The sequence below is a fragment of the Bubalus bubalis genome, chromosome 21, assembly GCF_019923935.1.
Source record: "Bubalus bubalis isolate 160015118507 breed Murrah chromosome 21, NDDB_SH_1, whole genome shotgun sequence".
Lineage (NCBI taxonomy): Eukaryota > Metazoa > Chordata > Mammalia > Artiodactyla > Bovidae > Bubalus > Bubalus bubalis.
This window is the reverse complement of record NC_059177.1, coordinates 46109609-46134787: the sequence shown is the minus strand read 5'-3', so window position 1 is coordinate 46134787 and position 25179 is coordinate 46109609. Positions and strand designations below refer to the sequence as shown.

General features: G+C 42.4%; 1 protein-coding gene across 3 annotated transcripts in view; it reads left to right on the top strand.

Moving 5' to 3' along the window:
* Positions 1 to 25179, top strand: part of CACNA2D3 (calcium voltage-gated channel auxiliary subunit alpha2delta 3) — a 909107-nt gene that overhangs the window by 598565 nt on the left and 285363 nt on the right. For all 3 annotated transcript variants that reach the window (XM_025272778.3, XM_025272777.3, XM_044933476.2), the window contains exon 12: positions 13067 to 13145. In XM_025272778.3, the coding sequence (XP_025128563.3) occupies positions 13067 to 13145 (79 nt within the window). The remainder of the gene's footprint in view (positions 1 to 13066; positions 13146 to 25179) is intronic.

Below are 25179 nucleotides of genomic sequence, written 5' to 3'. Positions count from 1 at the left end.
GAGGTGATGAATGTGTTAACTAACCTTACTGTGGATATCATTTTGCAATATATCCACATATTAAATCATCATATACAGGGCCATGCACTAATTATATCTCAAGAAATCAGGAGGAAATAATTTAATGTTTTTAAAATGCTTATTTTATCCATTTATTAATAAATAAATGTACCTTTCTTTAAGCATTGACATGTATACACTACCATGTATAAAACAGATAGCTAGTGGGAAGCTATTGTATAACACAGGGAGCTCAGCTTGGTGGTCTAGAGTGGTTGGATAGAAGGGGTGGGAGGGAGGCTCGGGGATATATGTATACACATAGCTGGTTCACATTGCTGTACGGCAGGAACTAACACAACACTGTAACGTAATTACACTCCAATTAAATACACACACACACACACACACACAAGTTCCTCTATCAACTAGCATTTGGGCTACAGAGCTCAAGATGACCTGCATCCTGTTCAGGGAACCAAGATGTTTGGGGGAGAAAGTGCAGAAATGATGCAGTTTGAAAAGAAGATGATACTCTTTGGGGCTCTACTGTGGTCCCCTTAACCAGAGAGAAAAACAAATCTGTGTCCCGTCTTGGTCACAAAGTTAGGACAGAAATAGTATAAAAAAATGAGGAGGATCTTCAACCAGTAACTTCTGTGAAGTTGGAAATAGTAACAGAAAAGCAGTCCCATCTCCTCCCTCTCTTTTTTCCTTTATATCTCTTTGCCTTCCTTGTTCTATAAAAAGTATTTTCAAAACTTACAACTTCAGTGAAAGTGGAGACCATATGGGTTTTTCCTCCCTGCAGAAGACATAAGAGACTTGGGTTCGATCCTTGGGTCAGAAAGATCCCCTGGAGAAGGGCATGACAACCCACTCCAGTATTCTTGCCTGGAGAATCCCATGGACAGAGGAGCCTGGTGGGCTACAGTCCATAGGGTCACAAAGAGTCAGACATGACTGAAGCCACTTAACCCATGGGCACTGTTAACACTCGATAGGAAGAGTAGGTAGGAGGGTGAGTGGATGGGAAATATAAAGCAAAAATGGTAATACAAATTAGAGGTCAGTAGGAAGGAATGATGCTAAAGCTGAAACTCCAGTACTTTGGCCACCTCATGCGAAGAGTTGACTCATTGGAAAAGACTCTGATGCTGGGAGGGATTGGGGGCAGGAGGAGAAGGGGACAGCGGAGGATGAGATGGCTGGATGGCATCACTGACTCGATGGACGTGAGTCTGAGTGAACTCCAGGAGTTGGTGATGGACAGGGAGGCCTGGCGTGCTGTGATTCATGGGGTCGCAAAGAGTCGGACATGACTGAGCGACTGATCTGATCTGATCTAAGGAAGGTCAAAGTGAGGGTTATAAAAGTAGAGCCCAAAACACCTAATCTATGAGAGTGGAACCCTCTTCTTGAGGGAACCCAGGACAGCTGTAAGACTTAAAACGTAACAGTTGCTTAGAATAAAACAGAACTTACTGATTGAAGACAATAAATTTCCCGTGGAGTTTCTCAGAAGACAGTGGCCTTCCAGAGAAGAAGACAATGGCCCTCCAAATCCCTCTGGAACTTTAATTTACTTTTCTCTCCCATCCACATGAGGCCTATACTCATATTTATGTCAATTTAGTGGCTCTCTAGGGTAGGATCTTCAGCACCTGGGGACTTGCTCTCTCAGTGGAAGTTCTAGGTTTGGGGTGCACTGAAACCTCTGGAGAGGGGCGAGGTTGGTGTATAGATAATGAACACATATATACTGCCAAACCCTGCAGGTGATTCTTATATACACACATGCCTTAGCTGTCCCCAAGAGCCAGGTTCCTACATGGCTGCCTCTTGGAGAATCACAGGTAAAATGGAATGAACACTGTCTTCAACAATATCCTTGCAGATGTCTGAGAAGCCCTTGGCTTTTCTTACTGACATTTAAGCCCCAGAAGGCAGTAGGTGAGATGACAGCGGAAGCTGCTATTTTAGACTAATTATTAGTGACAGGAAGGATTGGTTGGGAAAATAGAAGTGACAAGAATCTTGGGAGAAAACAACTGTGCTAGCTGAGCATTCACAGCAGCTGTTGGTTTTTAATGAGTTTGAGAATGATTTGGGCAGAATTCCAGACTCCTAAATCCTTGCCCTGTACCCTGCCACTGCACTGAGCGACCAGGATGCTTTGTGGAGGGGGCGCTCTCTTTGCATCATGCTGCTGCTTTTGTGGGCTTTGAGTCACAAATCCCAGTGAGAACACACAAGTGCAACACTTGTGATCAAGGCCAAATGGGCCTTGGTCCCATACCCTGATTTGGGCTCTTGGAACCTCCCCAGTCCAGAGGTAGAGGAAGGCAAAGGAAGACAAACTTGCGGGGATGGACAATAAGGGAAACGGAGCTTTTCTGTAAGGTCCAGAGAGGCAGTCCTAGGTCAGGTCTTCAAGCTTTGCCCTCCTGAGCTTTTCCCCGGTCTAACTCTCTTTAGGGTCCGGGCAAGGAGCACCACTGGAGGTCTTCTCTTAGAAAGAATCTCTTGTCACACACACACTTCTGCAGGATTACCTCCCCATCCAGCCCCTACTATTTTACTTTGTTTCACTTAGCAGCAGTCCTGCCAAGTGGGTCCTGTTAACACTATCATACTTTACAAGTAAGGAAAAGGAGGTTTCAAAGATTTTCAGCTCCTTCAGAGAAGACAGATTCTAAAATGAGGTGTGCCAAGTTCCCAGTTCTTAACCTTTTCTTGTATCCACTGCATTCTGCTAACCTGCCTACCCAGTCATCTCTATTTTTCATGAAGTGATGCCATCTGTCCAAACTGTCACAAAGTATGGGGGAAAGGAGAGAATTCCACTCAGAGTTGCTAGGAACATCAAGTGTCACATCACTATTTTAAGATGTGGTCTTTTCCATGCTAGGTAATCTCTGAAGCAGGCAGTTATTTAAAATACAGTTGGCTTCGATCTTTGCATGGTTTTCATCTAGAATCAAGCGGCAGAACCTAGGAAAAATATATTATAAACCTGATCATCCACCCATGGAAGGCCTTAAATATGACACCATTTTATGGCCCCAGAAGTTGAGACTGTAATAACAAAGACCAGAAGCTTTTTCATTTCTCCATTTCTTCCTGTTTTATCATTGAGCTTCAATGTAAAAGAAACAAGGAAACGAGGCAGAGGGAAGGTGAAACTTTAGCTGATTGATAGCAGGCCAGTTTGGAAAAATAGGCAAGTATTTGAAATGGAGTTAGTAATGAAGGAAAGGGCTCTAACTCTGACAAATTCTAGTATATCCCATGCCGACTTCTTTGGACTTCCACAATTTGTGAAAAGAAATGAAGAGGGGTGGGTGGGTTAGAAGTCTACTATATGCTGGATGCTGAGTTGGGCACAGTTGCTTCATTCTGCCCTCACAACATCTACATTTCTGATGGAGCGAGAAATAGGTGTAAATCAAGTAAACAAACAAATGATAATGATAGCTGCAAAATGTACCAAGCACCATGGAGGAGACAAATGGAGAGATCCAAAGGAGGGGAACTGGGGTTAGAGGGAGTTAGCCATGCAAAGTGGAGGAGAAGAATATTCTGGGCAGTGGAAAAGCTGAAGGCAAAGACTCTAAAGCTGAAAGGAGTTTGTCGTGTTTCCATATCTTCCAGGATATCCAGCTGTGATAGGAGTTTGCAATATATCCCAAGTGCAGTAGAAAGACATTGGGGGGTTCTAACTCAGGGAGTCACACAATCCCATGATGTCTCATAAGTATTGCCACCCCAATTTGTGGAACAGTTAGCTTCTCTTTTCCATAAGCAAATTTTCTGATATTTTGCATAATTTATCAGCCATATACACATGAGTTTCTTTTTGTTTATGGTATTGAATCTGTAAGTCTTCTTGGAAGAATGGGCACACTTGTGAGCACCTAACTGTCACCACCTTCTCTCTCTGAGTCTGAGGGCAAGAGAGGCAGAGAGGGACCTCCCAGCCACACAAATCCATGATGAGTTTGTTTCAGGAGTCAGCCGAAGGTGACTTTTATGTCATTGCCAGTCAACAAGTGGTTGAGTGCTGACTCTTTGCCAACCATTGTGCTGGATTCTATGGATTCAGAAACAAATGAGACAGGAGTCATGTCTGTCTGTCCATTCCATTCCTGCATCTTTAAATTCATTCCTTCAAAGGCTCCATGATTTGATGTCGCCATAGGAACTCAGGGTCTACAGAGACGGCCATTTTTCTCAGGGCTCTTGATGTCTTGTTTCTCCATGTTGAGGATTTAGTCCTCATGTGACTTTTCTGGATCTGATAATGGATATCCAGTATCTAGTACTCACTAAATCAGCAAAGAATGAGCATATAAATAAATGAACCTCTCTCTCAATTTGGCAAACACTTAAGTTGAAAGTACCCATCTTGGTTGTCCACATAACATAATCTGTTCTTGAGAAATTTATAGTGCAGAATATGAGAAGTATATAAAAACAACACTTTTTAAACTGGAATCCAGAGGTTCCCAGAGAACCTGAGTTTAGACTTCGATGGAGGAGATGCCCCAAACATCATAAACCTTATCTGAAATGTGAATGTTGATCTTTGGGGCATTTTTGGTGGAGAGAAAGTCCATAGCCCTTGCCAGATTCTTGGTGGATCTTATGACTTTGCAAAAGTTAATAGAAGATTTCATTGTTATACCTCTAGTGTTATTCTGATTGTGTTAGGAATTGCCAATCTAATTATCCTTAGCTTGTCAAAACCCTTTTGTAGGAAAAAATCTTCTTCATTCATGAAAGTCAGTTTGCTCTTCAGCCAAACCCTTGGGTACGGTTAGGGAGACATCCATGAATAGGGAGGGGATTTGGCTCTCCTGGGTTCACCTTACGTGGTTTAATGTAACAATCATCTGAAACATAAGTGGAATGCAACCCTAGCTGACTGGAACTCATTGCTTCTGACTTGTCTTTTCGTTTATTAACTCATTTACCATTGATCACAATAAATGAATTAATGGATGATCCATGTGTAGGTGGAAAAAGCATAGTTCAGAGGGTTTCACTAACTTAGTCAAGTTTGCCAAGATAGTAAGTATGGATTTGGGACTCACCTGTAACCCAATTCTCCTGATTCCCAACCCATTTTAAGGGTACTCAGTATTTGTTTTAATCAAATATACTAAGCCATATAGACATGGAAATGAATGTCATGAAGAAAGACTCATTGACCCCTGGAAGCAAGAGGCATATCATACTATACAGAGCTTCATGGGGAAGCACCAATATAAAATGAGTGACCAGAGTGGGGGCGGGACTGGTGGACTAAAGCCTTTACTGTGGTTTTCTTGGGAAGAAAGAGGCAAAACAAGATAAACAAACTTAAAGTTGAATAATTTCAGTTGGCTCTGGAAATGTAGTGGCTACCCTTAGTTGTCTGTTACCTGCCTGGCCCTGGAGTGATTAGGGCAGGTGGATACTGGCCCAGGGTATGCACACCTGATAAAAAGAGATAACTGAGGGCAACGGGGTTTGGGTTGGTTGGTTTGCATATCAAAGGTGTACTTGAAGGCAAATTGTTTACTGTTTCCAAAATTGGCTAACCCTGGCATGGACAGTTTCTCCAGAACTATAAGGCCCCAGATATCAGAGCTACAAAAATACCCTGTGAATGAAGTTAATGAAGCTGAATAATCTAATGAATTGTATCACCCACCTTTGAGGATGTTTGTAGCTTGACTTCCCACTGCTCAATGAAGTGGTGTGTAATCTCTTTTCTAGTATGCTAAACTAGGTTACAGTCTCTAGGTTACCCTGAGACAGCCATCTCTTTCACTTGGCAAAATACATGGCTATAAAACTGGATTTCTATCCCTGGCCAGAAGATTACAAATGGCAGTTTTTTCTAAATTAGGATATTTTCAATACCTCACATGAGATATGAGACACTGTGCTTGAGAGGAAGGCGATTTTACAGACTCTTAGAGCATCCCCAAAATGACAGTCCGTTTTTCAAAATGATCTATGATATTCATTTGTTGAAATTTTATTACTTTTGTAATTTAATTCAGTTTATCCCATTTTATTGCTGCTCAGGGCACTGTTACCTTATTTGCCTCTCTTGTCCTTCTGGATAAGGATGTTTCTTATTTTATTATAAGCATGATGGCTTCTAGATTAAAGCAGCCTGCTCAATAAAACTGTTTTCATTGGCATCAACCATCTCTGAGCCCACCTCTACTTTTGCAGAATTTTCATGCAAACAAATATTGGCAGTGATTTATGAAGCATTTTTGTGGTTAATCAAGTTCCAGCTCTCATTTTCTGCTTAGAGATTAAAGATTTTATTCAGAAATGCTTCCCTGCATCAGAAATCATAGAAATGAGCAAATTGCAATAGAAGTTGGTTGGGATTATTTTTTATGAAGATACAGACTAAGTATATAGTAATATCAAATTGACTTTAAAACACAAAGAAGTCAGATGACTTCTTTCTGAAGCCAAAGTTGTGTACTACTTTTATGAAATCCTGGGGATATTTTAGGGGATAGTTGAGTTGGGCAGTGAGTCAAAAGGGATAGGAGTAGGTGAGAAGATGTGAAGGTGAGTTCACATGCTTGTTTTACAGAGGCTGCTGCTTAGCTGAATGTAAATATGGAACACATAGGTGTGGGCAAACATATGTACTGATGATTCTTTTAGCAAATTTTATTTATACTTATAATCCATATAAGTTGCATGTCTTTACAGTTAAGGATACTGGATTTGTAGTTAAATGCTATTTTAAAGTAAAAGATTGCCTTCCTTTCTAAAAATAAGAATAAAGACTGTATATTTGAAGGCTCCTCAGTGCCCTGTCCAGCCCTTTCCTCTGTATTTGGATGCGGTAGTGGGGCTATTGTAACTTCAAGAAGCAATGTTTTGTGTGTGAACACCAAGCTCAGCAGCTATAGACATCTTAGTACAGATCTGCTTTTTCTTGAGAAAAGAAGAAATTGTAATTTCTTACCCAGTCTGATTGGTGTCTGATATTCTTGTTTGTAGGAGTGACACAGACTTCTTCAAAAATACCATCTTGATCCAGCTTCTCTGTTTTTTGTTTTTAAACCATCCAGTGGATTGTAAATTCCTTGAAGTTTAGCCTCAATCCTTGGCAGTATGTAGAAACACCTTTATTGGAAACAACTTCAAAGATTTCTTAATTCGCATTCCCACTTCTTTTTGTTCAGGCCTTATCTTTTTGGTATCTTTCTGAAGTGTTGGGCTCCAGTTACTTGTTTCAGACCCACCATGGGTGCTTCTTAGAAACATAGTTCCCTTGGCCAACTTAATCTGAGCTTTTGAAAAGTTAGGTGCTGGGGTTGGTGATTCCAATGCCCAGTGAAGTCTGAAAACTTTCACCCCGGTGGCCGGAGCCACTGCCATTTCTCACTTTCAGTGTTTTGGTGGCCTCCTACTTAGTGGCTCTGCTTCTCTTATCTCCCTGTGGCCATGGTTCTCAAACTTGGATGCACATTATAATGTCCACAGGGAGATTAAAAGTTGGGCCTTGCCTCCAGAGGTTCTGATTTGATTGTCTTGAATGGGCCCTGTGCACTCAAAATTGTAAGAACATCATGGGAAATTGGAATGGACAGCCAGAATGAGTACAACTCTCCAAGGCCTGTTCTCCACACTGCAGAATGACCCTTTCACAGGATTTTGTGTCAGTTCTTGTCAGGCTTCTACTCAGTTCCTCCTGTGGCTTCTGTTCTTGCTACAGAAAAAGCCCAGCCTCTTAACTGGGCTGCAAGGCCCACATGATTAGGTACCTGTTGTCTGTCCAAGTTCATTCCGTACACTCTCTTCTACTGGACTTCACTTCATCCACACTGTCTTGTCAATATTCCTTGAGTAGCCCTATCTCGAGACTTTGTACCTTCAGCTACCTTCACCGGGAACAATCTTCCCCAATAGCCATATGTCTTGCTCCCCTACCTCCACCCACATTTTGTCCAGATCTTTGCTCAAGTATCACCTTATCAGAGAGGCCTTCCCTTCCTCCCTTTCTAAAATAGCAGCCATCATCACTGTCCATTGCCTAATTATTTCTTCTTTTATTTCTTCATAAGTTTTTAATTCAACAATTACCTGAATGTTACATATGAATCTGTCATTTATCATCTGTTTTACTCTCATGAGAATGTATGCTCCCTGAGGACAGAGAGATTTTTTCCCCTTCATCCATTATATCCCCAGCACCAAGAATGGGCCCTGGCACATAGTTGGTGCTCAGAAGTTACTTGTGACAGATGGATGATGGATTCTTGGACTGTCTCATAAGCCTGGGCTTCAACACTGAAGTGAGTTGTGAGGGCAGCAGCAGCCTGTTTCCTGGCTGTGCAATTGCCCCATTATGGCTCTACTGGCAGCCACTTTCCTTCCCCTCTTTTAATGGCTGTAGAAAGGAAATAATTTGATTCATTATCTTCACAAGGGGGCTTCCCTGATAGCTCAGTTGGTAAAAGTCCACCTGCAATGAAGAAGACCCCTGTTTGATTCCTGGGTTGGGAAGATCCGGTGGAGAAGGGATAGGCTACCCACTCCAGTATTCTTGGGCTTCCCTGGTGGCTCAGTTGGTAAAGAATCTGCCTACAATGCAGGAGACCTGGGTTCGATCCCTGGGTTGGAAAGATCCCCTGGAGAAGGAAAAGGCTACCTACTCCAGTGTTCTGGCCTGAAGAATTCCATGTCCTGTATAGTCCATGGGGTAACAAAGAGTTGAACACAACTGAGAGACTTTCACTTTCACTTTCAACAACATCTTCACAAAGTCAAGCTACCCTATGTTCACCAAAGGTAGAGAGGGATGGCACCCCTCTGTGTTTTTGGAGAGAAGTGCATCTATATGAGCAAGAAGCAACAGTCTGTTTTGGAAAAACTGGACTGAGTTCTTTATATGATCTGGGAAACTTTATACTAAGTAGATTAAGTGACTTTGAACTTTGAAATAGCCACATCCTAACCGTTTATTGAGCTTAATTGGATTTGTAGAACATTTAAAGACCATCCAAACTCAAATGGGAGATCAGAATGAACTAATAGGTTGATGCAGACCTCTCCCCTCCTGCCTTTTTGCAGCAGTACTGAAAGTGATGCCTTCATGGCTGTGGGTGATGAACACAAAGACCTGGCTTTCTGGTGTGTTTTGGTGTGTCCTGATAACTTCCCTGGTCTGGTCTGGTCTGTGCCATGGACCCTCCCCATTGTCATCAGTGCTGTGAACCTGGCTTTCAGAACTACCCCTGTCGCCTCTGCTAAGGAGCCTTACCATATATTGTAAAAGTAGTTGGACTCAAGGCAGACTTGTTAAAGTTTATTTGATGGAGCTTCTTAAGAAATAAATCTCCAATTATTGGAAATAAAATCCATCAGGTTACAGAATCTGCTAGAGACAGAAATGAGCAATTTGACTGTTACTCACAGAGGTTTTGCATTCATTTCATTGAGCAGTGGAAGTAGGGCAGCCCACGCTGCAAGATGCAAGGACAGAACTTAATTTCCACATATCATCTCTTCTCCTTTTTGATTTTCACTGGTACATTTACTCTTCCTATGTCCTTGAAGAATGGTTCAGGAAGTAGCAGAGTCATTACTTTATTTTCATTTAAAATGATCTGCAATTATTAAAGCTATGTTTAATCATTTGTAAAAACATTCAGAGGATATAGAAGTTTACAGAGTAAAACGTGAAAGTCCCCTTTTAGAAAAAACAGGATTCTGTGCTACACAATATTCCACAACTTGCTTTCCCCCTTGCTAATTTATAATGGATGTGTTTCTCATGAGTACATAGCTATATGATATTCCACTACATGAATGTCCCAAGACTTTTTAGCCAATTGGCTATCAAAAGAAACTAGGGATTTAGCAGGCTTTAATCATCACAAATCTCTAGTACTCTTGCCTGGAAAATCCGATGGATGGAGGAGCGTGGTAGGCTACAGCCCAAAATAAAGTGAATATCTTTATCCTTGTACAATTTTGTGTATTTGTGAAAATGTCTAAAACCAAATTATGGGGCTTTAAGAAGACATACACTGTACAACTCTTCATATGCCTATGACTTCGTGTCATCTCTGTTACCTTCGTGGCCCCCACAGGCATTTTATATGTTATCCTGACTATAAGATAAATTCCTAAAAGTAGAATTACTCAGTCTGAAAAAACTACAAATATAAAATGCTATTGTTACATTGCTCTCCAAAATATTTATTTTGGAATAAAGTCCCTTTATGTTGTTGCCAGTTGAAAGGCATTATTGTGAGAATTCCAGGGCATGAACCCAGTATTGTTTGATTATGTTTATTTTATAGGCAGAGAGACAACGAGTCATTTCCATGCCATTTCTAACTTAAATAAGGGGGCCAGTACACTGAAAGCCAAAGACTGCACGTAAATGGAAATATTTAACATGATCCTGATTTTTCTTTCTTAAGCAATCAAATGCAAACCAACCAAATAAGTATAATACTATAAATCTCTGCACACACCTGAGCCAAGGGATGGTGCTGACTAGAGAAGCCACGGTAGTGTCGGCTGTGGGGCCGACAGTGCTGGTGAGGGGTTCATGGTGCTGGTTTTCATGGTTGTGGTTTTAGCTCAATTATTGTTGCACAATCATGTCTGATCTGAAGTTTGATGCAGTCCTACTGGTTTTCCAGATGTGCTGCGACCTTTTAAAATCAGAAACTATAGGCGTTTTTCTAATGGTTCACAGCATTGTTCAGGGTTTTAACTATGCCCCCAGGAGAGAACTCAGTTTATTCTCTGGTTCTTCACCTGGATGGCAGAGGAGGTTTGGCACCTGCAAGGGCCTTCGCTCACAGCAAATAGGCTGTTTTGTGTCAGGTTTTTGCCTTTTGCCTGCAGAGATAGACTCATAGCTTCGTTCTCTGGAGCTATCTCTTGTGCTTTCTGCTTTGTTAAAAACTTGCTTTTGCAGCTTTTTTTTTTTTTTTTTTTATCAGTCTGAAGCTTTCCTTTTAAATAACTTGAATTAGAAATGAAAGCTGAAGATTTATTTTTTAAAAAAGAAAAGCCTGGGGCTGGTTCGGCTCCTGTGGGTGCTAGTTCTAGGTCTTGCAGCTGGTTGGGTTTACAGAACCAGCATCTCCAGGAAATTAAGAGGAGACCTCAGTGTTATCCTGAGGTCTTGGAAGACCTCTCTTATTATATCAGGACTTGATGAAACTGAGCAAGTCACTTTACTTAATTGAGTCTCAATTTTCCCCCAAATCAGTCATCTTCAGCTAAAAGATAACAGTGGCCAGGCAGGAAAAGTGAACAGGGGACAGCTCTGTGTAGAAAGGTCAGTGGTAACCACTTAGGGCTAGGTGAGGCCTATGAGGTTGCATCTTCTATTTTTGTTTTTCCCCCAAAGAGTCAGAATCTCCCAATTAAAAAAAAAAACAACAAAAAACAGTATCCATCCTCCCTGTGTGATTCCATTGGAAATAGTGTCCAAAAGAGCTAAGAAAATGGAAGAGGCAAAGGCCTGTGTGTCTGTTCATGCCCTGGAAGCCCCCTTGCAGGTTCGGTGACAGATGAAATGACTGCCTCACTGAACATAGACGAGAAAAGACTAAGGCAGCACAGTGATAATGTGTATATGAGCATCTCTTTAAGCTGGAAATAAACCATCCCATAAGAACTGGTCTTCAAGTTATGTCTCAGATAAGAGGGTACTCATAACTAAAACAGTCTTCATTTTCACAGTCAGCTATGAGTATTTACATTTTTATCCACTTCCAAGCTCTGTGCCCCATCAAAGCAGAACCACCCTTTTCCTTGTCAGCTGGACGGTCTAGTGGAGCTCAACCTCACAGATGTAAGCGCGTGAGATACTAGTTCACTATAGTCGCAGTGAAGGTTCTGAAGGAACCGTAGGCATTCCTGACCCAGACTGACTGAGTGGAAGGGGCATCACCTGGAAAGATTTTGGGGCCACATATGGAACATAATTCATTTAATACCATGTCTGAATTTTACTCAGTCACAAACTGTTGTTCAAAGGACTGACTTGACCTGCCGGGAGAGTTATGCTTGGACTGTGTGGTGCCGATCCATGTACCATGTGAAGTTTAAACTGTGTGCTGTGCTCGGTCGCTTCACTTGTGTCTGACTCTTTGCGACCTATGGACTATAGCCCGCCAGGCTCTTCTGTCCATGGGATTCTCCAGGCAAGTGGAGGGGGTTGCCGTGCCCTCCTCCAGTGGGTCTTCCCAAGCCAGGGATTGAATCGATATCTTTGGCATGCTCCTGTATCGAAGGCTGGTTCTTTACTCACTGAGCCACCTGGGAAGCCCAAAGTTTAAACTAGAGGATTGTAACCCTTTTTATTTCTTGTTTTTCTTCCATCTAACCCTCATGTGCAACTTTGGGAAGTGGGCTGCACTTTATTTCAAAGAATTCTGGCCTTATGAGAGAGATTTGAGAAGGCAGTAGAAAATGAGAGATTCAAGGTTTTACATGTGTTCTTGGCTCTTTACGAGCCAAACTTTAGGAAGGCTAGAGAGGGTTTTCTTTGGTCTCCTGGCTACAGGCTGTGCCTCTCATTCCAATTAATTACCACAACAGATGGTAAGAAAGTGTCTGCAGCCTGTCCTCACCACTGAGGGAGAGGGGCATGCTGAGGGTCTTTCAGTGATGTTTCTATTCCCAAGAAGAGCACACTTTATACTTCCTGTACAGATGAGGAAAATGGTTGCCGATTTGGTCCAGACCTGGATGGTCTCTGTCCATATGTGTGTAGCAAACCCAGGCCCACAATGCTGCCAGTCTCCTGTTTCAAGTTATTTTCCTCTGTTGCAAGTTGCACACCGAAAAACAACCACCACCAGTGCCACATGGTTTCAAAGATCAAAGACCCCAGTTTTGAATATATTTCTAGCTGACTGTACTTCAAATGTCTTAAATATGTTTCTACAGATGGGGAGCATGGAGCATTAAAGAGGTAAACCACATGTGTGTGAGCCATGCTTGTGGTCTGGGCTGGAGGGTGAAAAGTGAAAACCACTGATCCGTGCATTCCTCTTCCTCTTAGGTTCGCATCTTCACATACCTCATTGGACGAGAGGCTGCTTTTGCAGACAATCTCAAGTGGATGGCCTGTGCCAACAAAGGTAGGTCCCCTGATGAGTTCAGTTCTGAATAACTTCTTTGTGGATGTGCAGAAATAGAGATAGTCATGAGGAAGTGGAGAATTCTACCAGAAGGCTGTGAATTCTTAGATAAGGTCTGGGTGTTTCTAAATGATTATGATCGATTTGGAACAGATTTCTCCAAAAATGTATATATAAACGTTGAGGTTATAGTAAAGTGGAATGCTTAAGCTTTTCCACTCTATTCCTTAGTAGCTGAGTGACCTTGGGAGAATTACTATGGCAGAACGATTTACTGTGCACAGAGGATGAGATGACTGGATGGCACCGATTTGATGGATATGAGTTTGAGTGAACTCTGGGAGTTGGTGATGGACAGGGAGGCCTGGCATGCTGCAATTCATGGGGTCGCAAAGAGTCGGACACAACTGAGCGACTGAACTGAACTGAAATATCCATGTGCTCACCATTCTCAGCCACCTTGCACTAGTTCAGTAGACCAGTAGGCTATAAGCAAATCCAACCTGGGTCATTTATGAGATAAAACACATATGGGCTGATGTGGTGGTGTCTACACTCTCTTCTGCTCTTGTGAGCTCTGAAGTGACATGATGGGCTAGATGAGATAGCCTGGGTTCCTGAGTGGCCACATGGGGCAGATGCCTTTCCACTCACCCTGTCCTCTGCCATCTGCCAAACTGTGATGGATATAAAGTCTGTTTGATGAACCTTTGTGTTAAGCCACTGAGATTTCCAGATTGATATGTTCTCATAGCATAACTTAGCCTACATAACTAACTTAGTTATGTAGCCTGCTTCAGTGGTCTGATTTTCCAAGTGGAGAGGGTAGTAATAGCTTTTCCTTTGATTCTTATTGAATATAAGGCCTAAAAAATGAAATGGTACAGATGAGGTGCCTAGTTAAGTGCTGGGGCATAGAAAGTGCTCAATAATGGTTGACTTTTCTACATTCATAAGTTAGTTGATGAATGATCCCCTGATGTGTGTTGGAAGCAGAGCTTTGGGAAAGGCACAGGGAGGGAAGGAATAGGGCCTCCAATCTACCAAGGGCTTCTTTTCATTCTACATACAACCATAGAAGGCAAAACATAGGAGGTAGATAGGTGGGGGAATCTAGACTCCTTGAGTATTAACCCAGACTCCTTGAGTTCAGATCCAGCTTCTACCAAACGCTAATTATGGTAGTGGATGTTACCAGACCTACCTGAGTCTGAGTTATATCACCTAAAGAACAGGAGTAATGATGATACCTGCCCCAGACACATGCTGTGAGCCTGACATGAGGCCATGCAGGTAAAGCTGGTACCTCAGTGCCTGGCACAAAAATGCTGCATATGATTTCCTGGTGATATATTGATCTGTGATGCTACACAGTCCCTGAGAACAGCCTGTCAATCTGATTTCCTCTTGAGCACTCTGACATACCCCAGTCTGCTGCTGTACATAGAGTGGCTGCTTCTTTAAGGTTTGAAAAATGAGTAAATAGACTACCAATACTAATAAAGGAAGATGTGTCCATGGGGTTGCAAAGAGTCAGACCCAGCTGAGTGACTGAACTGTACTAAGCTGTGTCCTGCTGTACAGAAAATTGGTTTTGGTAGATACGGGTAGTCTAGTTGTACATTGCCTGCTAAGTCATCCTTTATAAAAGTTCCAGTGTATGTTAGTGGAAGAGAGGGGACTCAAGGAAGGGCTGGCAGGTCTCAGCTTTAGTTTTGGTGAACTTAAGACAAAGTTCTTTTAGTTGCAAGCAAGCAAAGTTGCTCCCTGAAATTAAAGAGTGTTCTGGAGAGAAGAGAGTGAGTCAGAACCTAGAGCAGGAAGGAACTCTCGTGTATCTTATGATTGACAAGGGGGCTGTGCTTTTGTTTTTCTTTTTCTTCTTGGTTTCTTTTTATATTCCAAGGCATTTTTCTTGTCTGTAGATAGACCTTCTCTGCTAGGGCATGTGCCTATCAAAAATAGCTATCGCATGCCTATCATACTCATCTATTCATATAACACCTGTGTGAAAAAATGAGTTTATATCATCTCCATTTGAGATTGATTCAGTTCACTTCATTCACTCAGTAGTGTCCGACTCTTTGTGACCCCATGGACTGCAGCTAGTCAGGCTTCCTTGTCCATTACCGATACCCAGAGTTTGCTCAAACTCACGTCCATCAAGTTGCTGATGCCACCCTACCATCTCATCTTCTGTCATCCCCTTCTCCTCCTGCATTCAATCTTTCCCAGCATCAGGGTCTTTTCCAGTGAGTCAGTTCCTCGCATCAGGTGGCCAAAGTCTTGCAGTTTCAGCTTCAGCATCAGTCCTTGCAAGGAACACCCAGGACTGATTTGCTTTAGGATGGACTGGTTGGATCTCCTTGCAGTCCAAAGGACTCCTAAGAGTCTTCTACACCACAGTTCAAAAGAATCAATTCTTCAGCTCTCAGCTTTCTTGATACTCTCACATCCATACATGACCACTGGAAAAACCATAGCCTTGACTAGATGGACCTTTGTTGACAAAGTAAGTCTCTGCTTTTTAATAAGCTGTCTAGGTTGGTCATAACTTCTCTTCCAAGGAGTAAGCGTCTTTTAATTTCATGGTTGCAGTCACCATCTGGAGTGATTTTGAAGCTCAAAAAAAATAAAGTCTCTCACTTTTTCCATTGTTTCCCCATCTATTTGCCATGAAGTGATGGGACCAGATGCCATGATCTTCATTTTCTGAATGTTGAGTTTTAAGCCAACTTTTTGACTCTCCTATTTCACTTTTATCAAGTGTCTCTTTAGTTCTTCTTAGTTTCCTGCCATAAGGGTGGTATCATTTGCGTATCTGATGTTATTGGTATTTCTACCAGCAATCTTGATTCCAGCTTGTGCTTCATCCAGCCCGGCATTTTGCATGATGTACTCAGCATATAAGTTAAATAAGCAGGGTGACAATATACAGCCTTGACATACTCCTTTCCTGATTTGGAACCAGTCTGTTGTTCCATGTCTGGTTCAAACTTGCTTCCGGACCTGCTTACAGATTTCTCAGGAGGCAGGTCAAGTGGTTTGGTATTCCCATCTCTTTCAGAATTTTCCACAGTTTGTTATGATCCAAACAGTCAAAGGCTTTGGCATAATCAATAAAGCAGAATTAGGTGTTTTTTCTGGAACTCTCTTGCTTTTTCTATGATGCAATGGATGTTGGCAATTTGACCTCTGATTCCTATGCCTTTTAAAAAACCAGCTTGAACATCTGGAAGATCACGATTCATGTACTGTTAAAGCCTGGCTTGGAGAATTTTGAGCATTACTTTGCTAGCATGTGAGATGAGTGCAATCATGCAGTAGTTTGAGCATTCTTTGGCATTGCCTTTCTTTCAGATTGGAATGAAAACTGACTTTTTCCAATCCTGTGGCCACTGCTGAGTTTTCCAGATTTGCTGGCATATTGAGTGCAGCACTTGAACAACATCATCTTTTAGGATCTGAAAAAGTAAAGCTGGAATTCTATCACTTCCACTAGCTTTGTTCATAGTGATGCTTCCTAAGGCCCAGTTGACTTTAGACTCCAGGATGTCTGGCTCTAGGTGAATGATCACACCATCTTGGTTATCTGGGTCATGAAATATTTTTTGCATAGTTCTGCTATGTATTCTTGCCACCTCTTCTTAATATCCTAACTGATTGCTAAGTCACTTCAGTCGTTTCCGACTCTGTGTGACCCCATAGAGAGCAGCCCACCAGGGATCCACCCTGGGATTCTCCAGGCAAGAACACTGGAGTGGGCTGCCATTTCCTTCTCCAATGCATGAAAGTGAAAAGTGAAAGTGAAGTCTCTCAGTCGTGTCCGACTCTTAGCGACCCCATGGATTGCAGCCTAACAGTCTCCTCCGTCCATGGGATTTTCCAAGCAGGAGTACTAGAGTGGGGTGCCATTGCCTTCTCTGATCCTAACTGATTAGCAACTCTAAATTCTGATTTCAGTCCTCCTTCTTTCTCCGCCCCCACTCCCTGCAAAATTATGATACCCAGATTGGGCAAGGTCTTCCTCATCCTGAATTGCATAGGCAGAGATAAGCTCGCAAAGAAAAATACTAACAAACATGCTCTGCAGGACTCAGCATTGAGGGTAAATGGATCTGGAAACTTCTCAGAATATATGTGTATAGCCCAGCAAGTAAACCTCTGCCTCACTTTTCTTTGCTTCACATTGTCTTTAATTATCTGCTTCGACCTGAAGCAAGTCTCAACTTCCTTATCTAAAAAGTGGAACTCTGCTTGAAAGATTTGAACATTTCCTTGAATCTCTAGAATAACATGTTAAATTATTTTAGCTAATTTGGCCGGCCCACCTCACTCAAAGGTATTAGTAATTCTGATTGTCTCAGAGTTGACTTCATTTGAGGGGGGAATATAGAAAGAAAGTAGGCACAGGGAGATGAAGGTTGCATGGATCCTAGATTGCCTCTGAGTAAAGAGACCACTGAATAATTTTTGGAACTTTGTTGGCATTTGAATGAGCTACACTTTCCCCATTTTTTCCTTGATTTTGTGGTCTTGAAAAAAAACCTCCTTTCCATTATTTTTTTAATTTTTAAAAGTTTTCCTGTTACTTCTGCCACATCAGACTGCAATTCTTCCCATCAGCGAGTATGCATTTAGTCATGGGATATTGTTTTTACCACTGTCTGTGTCCAGCTAATGAAAATTACTGAAGTCTTGTCTTAATCAGCTAATATTACACCATAATTTAGTTTTAGTCATTGTTTATAAGAATCCTTGAAGCATCCTTTTGAAGACATTTTAGTCAGCTCAGAGTATTTCAGGGCCCGGCCATAGAATATAGATTTGTAAGTTCTGAGTGCAGCACTTGGAAAATCCAAGGAGGTAATAGTAGCTGCTTGTCTGGCCCAGCCGCTTGATTCTGCTGTGATTCTCCTTCTCTTCCTGTCCAAATCCAGTTGTTTCCTTCCCTGCCAGAGTCAGTCCTTCACAATAGTCCCACCTCCCTACTCTGCTTCTCTTCTAAAGGTCCTTGGGAATAAAATGCCATTGTTTGCCACTTTTCAAAGTAGCAGTTGCCATCAAAATGTCAGGTTCCAGTCATCTGTGCCCATATAAACATCGGCTTTGTGTTGCGTCAGTTATGAGGTTTAGACCACGTAACGTCGGTGAGCAAGTATTCTTCTATGGTCATTAATTAAATCATTGTTTATACTCTCAGATTGTTATAGTATGGAGGCAGCATAACATTTTTCATCTCAAGTGACATGAGGTCCAGGGAGGCTTCTTCCCCACCCACCACATATTTTTGCTCTGACTCAGCCAAGTTCTTCAGTGAAATGAAACATTAGCATTTGGGGACCAGAGCAGATACAGGGCAGCCCAGAGAGAAGTCTGTTGGCTGACTGGCCAGAGTGGCCCTAGGGAGGAGCGGGAGTTGTCACGGCCAGCACAGTGTCCCCGGGCCAGGTCAAGGACCGGCTATGGCGCCAAGCTTCCTTCTTGGAAGTCTGGAAGCCACGAGACAGTTCTCAAGTCAGCGGACCTCTGGAAATAAGCGTCTGGGCATATTCATAGCCCTTAGAGGAGTTCTCTGTCTCCTCCAATGCACTAGCAAAATCCAGAGAGGCCTAGAGCTCATTGGTTTGTCTCATTTTAAGCATAAGTAGGTCCTATCTTGAGGGAACCAGCCCTAATGAGGCAAAGCAGCAAACCATTTTAAATACATTAAAACAATCATTGCCACTGTAGAATGGCTTATTGGAATTTAAAATTCTGCGTTCACACTATTGGATAAACAAGTGAACTGAGAAAACTGAAAAGAGGGGCCAACTAGCCCAGATACTCCATAAAGCCTTGATGACCTTCTGTAATGTTCAGTGTGCCAAGATTTTAAATAAGCACTGCCTGATTCTCCTTCAAAACTCATGGTAAATGGAGTGTTTTCCAGCTGTGCAAATAAAGAGGGGTCTCTGTGTTTGGTTCTCAACCTATCCGTCATCATTAGGTCAAATGGAAACTCCACATGAGTCTCTCTTGGTTGTCTGCTTAACCTGTCCCTTTTTAATAAGCTCATGGTCATTCTCTCCTTGTTTGAAAGAGAACTGGTGGCCTGAGCCCTCCTTGGAAGTTCCGACCCATAGCATTTTTCCACTAGAAATCTCTTAACCTCACTTACATTTCCAAGTGTTAAATTTATGAAACCAGAATGATAGTTTAGAGTAAGGAAAAATGGCAGTTAAATTTGTTTTGCTATTTCAGAAAAGGTAGAAGAAGGCAATTGGCATTTATTCTGATACCTTTGTGTAATTCATTTTTTTTTTGTACTGTTTGACTAATAGCTCTCAAGCTCCCCAGTTCCCAGCCCGTGCTAACCCTCTTTTGACTCTGTTGCTATGATTTTCACTTTTTAAAAATTCCACATTTAAGTGATAGGATACAGTATTTGTCTTTCTCTATCTCACTTGTCTCATTTAGCAGGATATACTCAAGGTCCATAGATGTTGTTGCGAATAGCAGGATTTCTCTCTTTCTTATTCTGAATAATATTCTTGTGTGTGTGTGTGCTTGTACTCACAGTACCTTTTTTATTCATTTATACATTAGCAGAGACATTTTTGTGTACTTTCCATAGAACTTGAGAATTACAGTGGAAAGAGTAAGAGTTGTGAAGATTTAGGTGGTGTTACTATCATTAATAACAACTAAGGATGACAACTGCTTAGTAAGTGCCAGGTAAAGTGTAGAGTACTTTTTTGTATATTATCTCTTTTGACTCTCATTAAAGCTGTGGTCATGTATGGATGTGAGAGTCGGACTGTGAAGAAAGCTGAGCACCAAAGAATTGATGCTTTTGAACTGTGGTGCTGGAGAAGACTCTTGAGAGTCCCTTGGACTTCAATGAGATCCAACCAGTCCATTCTAAAGGAGATCATCCCTGGGTGTTCTTTGGAAGGAATGATGCTAAAGCTGAAACTCCAATACTTTGGCCACCTCATGTGAAGAGTAAACTCATTGGAAAAGACTCTGATGCTGGGAGGAATTGGGGGCAGGAGGAAAAGGGAATGACAGAGGATGAGATGGCTGGGTGGAATCACCAACTCAACGGACGTGAGGTTGAGTGAACTCCGGGAGTTGGTGATGGACAGGGAGGCCTGGCGTGCTGCAATTCATGGGGTCACAAAGAGTCGGACATGACTGAGTGACTGAACTGAACTGAAAGCTGTATAGGGTGCATGAAAAGGGAGGAAACTGAGACTGAGAGAGACTTACCCTAGGTTGCCAGCTAGCAGGTGGCAGAGCCAGATTCAGGTCCAGTTGGTCTGATGTCTGAGCCTAACTCTTCACCAGGCTGTGAGGTTGTTTCCCTGTAGGGAAAAGAAAGTTGTGGTTCATAGAAGAATGCTTCCCATGATTTGAGAGACTCTAGAAAAAAGAAATGTAGCTGTTGAGAAAGGAATTTAATGGTCCATAGCTAATAAAGACTGGAGCTGGGACTTATACCCAGCCTTCCAGAAATGGTCCTGCTTCAGCTTGTGTAGGCATTTGGTCCATTTTCTGACATTTTACAAATGGAGACATTAAGGCTCTCTGAGGAGACCAAGAGGGGCTGCAGGCAAGCCAGCATTCCTAGCTCCACAGTGTGATCCTTTAAATTGTTTTCAAACATGAAATTTGAGATTAAATTTTCATATTCAGTTCAGTTCAGTCACTCACTTGTGTCCGACTCTTTGCGACCCCATGAATCACAGCACGCCAGGCCTCCCTGTCCATCACCAACTCCCGGAGTTCACTCAGACTCACGTCCATCGAGTCAGTGATGCCATCCAGCCATCTCATCCTCTGTTGTCCCCTTCTCCTCCTGCCCCCAATCCCTCCCAGCATCAGGGTCTTTTCCAATGAGTCAACGCTTCACATGAGGTGGCCAAAGTATTGGAGTTTCAGCGTAAACATCAGTCCTTCCAAAGAACACCCAGGACTGATCTCCTTTAGAATGGACTGGTTGGCTCTCCTTGCAGTCCAAAGGACTCTCAAGAGTCTTCTCCAACACCACAGTTCAAAAGCATCAATTCTTCAGCTCTCAGTTTTCTTCACAGTCTGACTCTCGCATCCATATATGACCACTGGAAAAACTATAGCCTTGACTAGATGGACCTTTGTTGGCAAAGTAATATGTCTGCTTTTGAATATGCTATTTAGGTTGGTCATAACTTTCCTTCCAAAGAGTAAGCGTCTTTTAATTTCATGGCTGCAATCACCATCTGCATTGATTTTGAAGCCCCCCAAAATAAAGTCTGCCACTGTTTCCACTGTTTACCCATCTATTTCCCATGAAATGATGGGACCAGATGGCATGATCTTCATTTTCTGAATGTTGAGCTTTAAGCCAACTTTTTCCCTCTCCTCTTTCACTTTCATCAAGAGGCTTTTGAGTTCCTCTTCACTTTCTGCCATAAGGGTGGTGTCATCTGCATATCTGAGGTTATTGATAATTCTCCCGGCAATCTTGATGCAGCTTGTGCTTCTTCTAGCCCAGCATTTCTCATGATGTACTCTGCATAGAAGTTAAATAAGCAGGGTGACAATATACAGCCTTGACATACTCCTTTTCCTATTTGGAACCAGTCTGTTGTTCCATGTCCAGTTCTAACTGTTGCTTCCTGACCTGCATACAGGTTTCTCAAGAGGCAGGTCAGGTGGTCTGGTATTCCCATCTCTTTCAGAATTTTCCACAGTTTATTGTAATCCACACAGTCAAAGGCTTTGGCATAGTCAATAAAGCAGAAATAGATGTTTTTCTGGAACTGTCTTGCTTTTTCGATGATCCAGCGGATGTTGGCAATTTTATCTCTGGTTCCTTTTCCTTTTCTAAAACCAGCTTGAACATCTGGAAGTTCACAGTTCATGTACTGCTGAAGCCTGGCTTGGAGAATTTTCATATTATTTATACACAAAAAGGCTTGCTCCCAAATCAAAGGTTCTGGCTGATACTGGTAGTTTCACACTTAGGAGCCCTCTTCTTCATATGCCACAGGCCCACTGAGGACCCTGGCTCCCCACCGTAGTGGTCATTCTTCCTTGGTTTGTCCTTTCCAGTTCATCAGACATGTGCCCTTCACCTCTCAGGGCCCTTGGACTGTTCTTTGTAAGATTCCAAGGTGATGTGGAGGTAGAAAATTGTTATAAACTGCATTTTTTCTATAGAAAAAAAGTGATTTTTCAGTAGTGTGTAGTGATAAGGAGGATGAAGATGGGACAGACTATTGTGAGGATCTTCCCAGAACACTGTTGCTCCCTAAGGGTATGCACACCAGGTAACACCAGCAACATCACTGCCTACCTTACTGCCCTCAGATGGCTGGAACTTGGTCACTGTTTTCATCCTGCCTTATGTCAGAGGGGAAACGAGTCTTTGAAAAGACTCGAAGGGAGCAGTGCTCCTTCACACCAAAGGTAGAACTAGGGCCTCACCTGGCGAGGTAGACACCAAGGACCAGACTCTGGGGTCCCTCAGATCTGGTGTCATTGCAAAGTGGAGTGTTCAATGATGTGCTTTTGTAGCATCTCATGCAGAGGCACCTCTTAGACGTGGAACTCTTAAGAAATCTCTAGGTAAGGGTAGTAAAATATAAAGCACCAGGCTACATGTGGTTTATCACACTGAGTAGTTGTAACCCAGAGTTCACAGGAGGCTCTGTAAGAGAATAAGGTAAATAAATTGATGTTATGGAGAAAAATGAGCAGACCATTTGTAATAGGTGGCTAATTTCAGCATTAATTACTCCTTGGTAATTACCAAATGATTGCTGATTCTGTTTTCTTACATGATATATGAAGTCCAAAAAGTCACTAAAGAAGAGAATAAACATTCAAGAGCTAGGATTTAAAAGAAATAAAAAGGGGTGGAGGAAGGGGAGGAAAAATGGCCAGTTGAATGCAGAAGGAGAACTAGGGAAGCATCTCTGGTTACAGCCGGAGTCCAGTCCCTAGCGACTTCCTGTTATTCATCAAAATGTACATTTGTTAACTAAAACTTCTATGAAAAACATTTGAAAACAAAAGAGACTCTTTCACAAAAGTTTTGCAGTTTAATGGGTTGAGGTTAGGTGATTAGATTTGCGTTAAGCTTTGCAGTATACATTATTCATATTATTTGTATAGTTCTAGCTTTTCTTACTTTTTCTACATCTGCATCCCTGGTCTGTATACTGAAATGTAAGTTAGAACTTTGGCATTGTTTTGGGTAGACTGCTGGTGCTAACTTCTGTGCATTTGCCAGGAACCTCATAGGGCAATCATATACTTCCCTACCCCATCCTCAACCTGTCCCAGCCACATAGATACAAACAACCCATTAGAGGTATCTTTCCAGAGGAGGGCCTCTGAGCAGCTGTGAGGTCCCTTCCCTTTACAGGAAAAGGCGTTGTGTTCAGTTGTTAAGAGCAAAGATTTCGGAAGCAAATAAATCTGGATTCAGATTGATCCAGGACAAATAGCTGAATTCTTTGGTTTCTGTTTCCTCCTTATACAGTGAGCACGCACCCATGTTGAGCTGTTGTCTTACCCAAGTATAGAGGCAAGTGAATCTCAGTAAGACATTGGTGAATGTCCTCGCTTCAGGGATGGCTATCACAGACCTGTCTGCTGATTCTGGGAGTACTGCTCTGGATAACATGGGCACCAGCTTTTTGTAACATTTTGTGGAGCCAATATTTCAATGATAGAGAACAAAATAAACAAATAAATCAGAATTCTATATGGATGAATCTTAAGAAGAAAGTAAAGACCAGGTGAAATGAGAGGAAATGAGTTCAGACAGCTGACCCCTGAATGGTCAAAGGAGCCATCCTTAGAAAACTGGATAAATGGTGTGCCAGACAGAGGGTACAGCAAGTGCAAGTGCCTGGGGAGGGTTAAGTGGATGAGCTTCGTGTGGGATAGTAGATGGGGATGAGGTCACCCAGGTAGGCGGGGGCCTGCTGAGGGAGAGTCTTAGAGGTCAGGTAAGAAATCTGGATTTTATGCTAACTCTAAATAGAAGCTGTTTTAAAATTTTAGGCACAGAGATGATCTGCTTTATACTTTATGAGACTCCTATGGCTGCTGTCAGGAGTCTAGATAACAAGGAAGGGGATTTGTGGGGCCAGGGCCTGTTGCTGTACCCTGGGGGAGAGACAGTGGAGTCTGGAGTAGGGCCAGAGCAGTGGAGATGGGGAATTAGACTTGAGGCATATTTTAGAGATAGGGCCAGAAGAACATGCTGGTGGATTAGCGATGGGGTGGGTTGAGGAAATGATGGCTGTCAAGGATAATTCTTAAGTTTTTGGCCCAGTTGGACAGTGGCGTCATCGGCTGAAATGGGAAGGACCCCATGGGGGAGGAATGGGTTTGGCCAAGGAAATCAGGAGTTGGCTTTGGACGAGTTCAGTCTGAGAATCCCGCTAGTCATCCCTGTGGAGGTGTCAGGTATACAGTTGGCTATGAGTCTGTAGCTCTGGGGAGAAGCCAGCTTTTTGTAACTTTTCAGAACTTTGATTATGATAAGCAAGGCCAAGTGAGGATGATCCCTCAGCTCCATCTCCTTCCAAATGTGTGACTGTTTTTCCTTCTCACTCCCCCTCTATACTGAGAATCTGTCTCTCCCATCCCCCTCTTTCTATTTATTCCCTCTCTTCTCTTGGCCCTATTTTGGAAAGCCCAAATCAGGGATTTTTACTGTTGGCTTTGAGGATCAGAATGAAAACACAGACAACCGAGAAAAACTCCTCCCAAGAGAGGCTGTCTTTAGTGCACATTTAGTACAGGAACCCAAAATAGGAATAGTACTGTACTGTGAATTGCTCACGCGGGTATCCCCTTGATCCAGAACCATGGAGTTCTTGCCTCTTCCTTTCAACATGGCGACACACCTCTTGGTTTGTCCTCTGTGGAGTTTGTCTCTGTAAGCCCCTTCATGCAGAGCCAAAGCTTTATCTACTAGAGAAGAGATGAAATGTTTTCTTTCCTATTCAGACACTGTTTACAGTCATGGTTTATGGAAGGATGATAATTG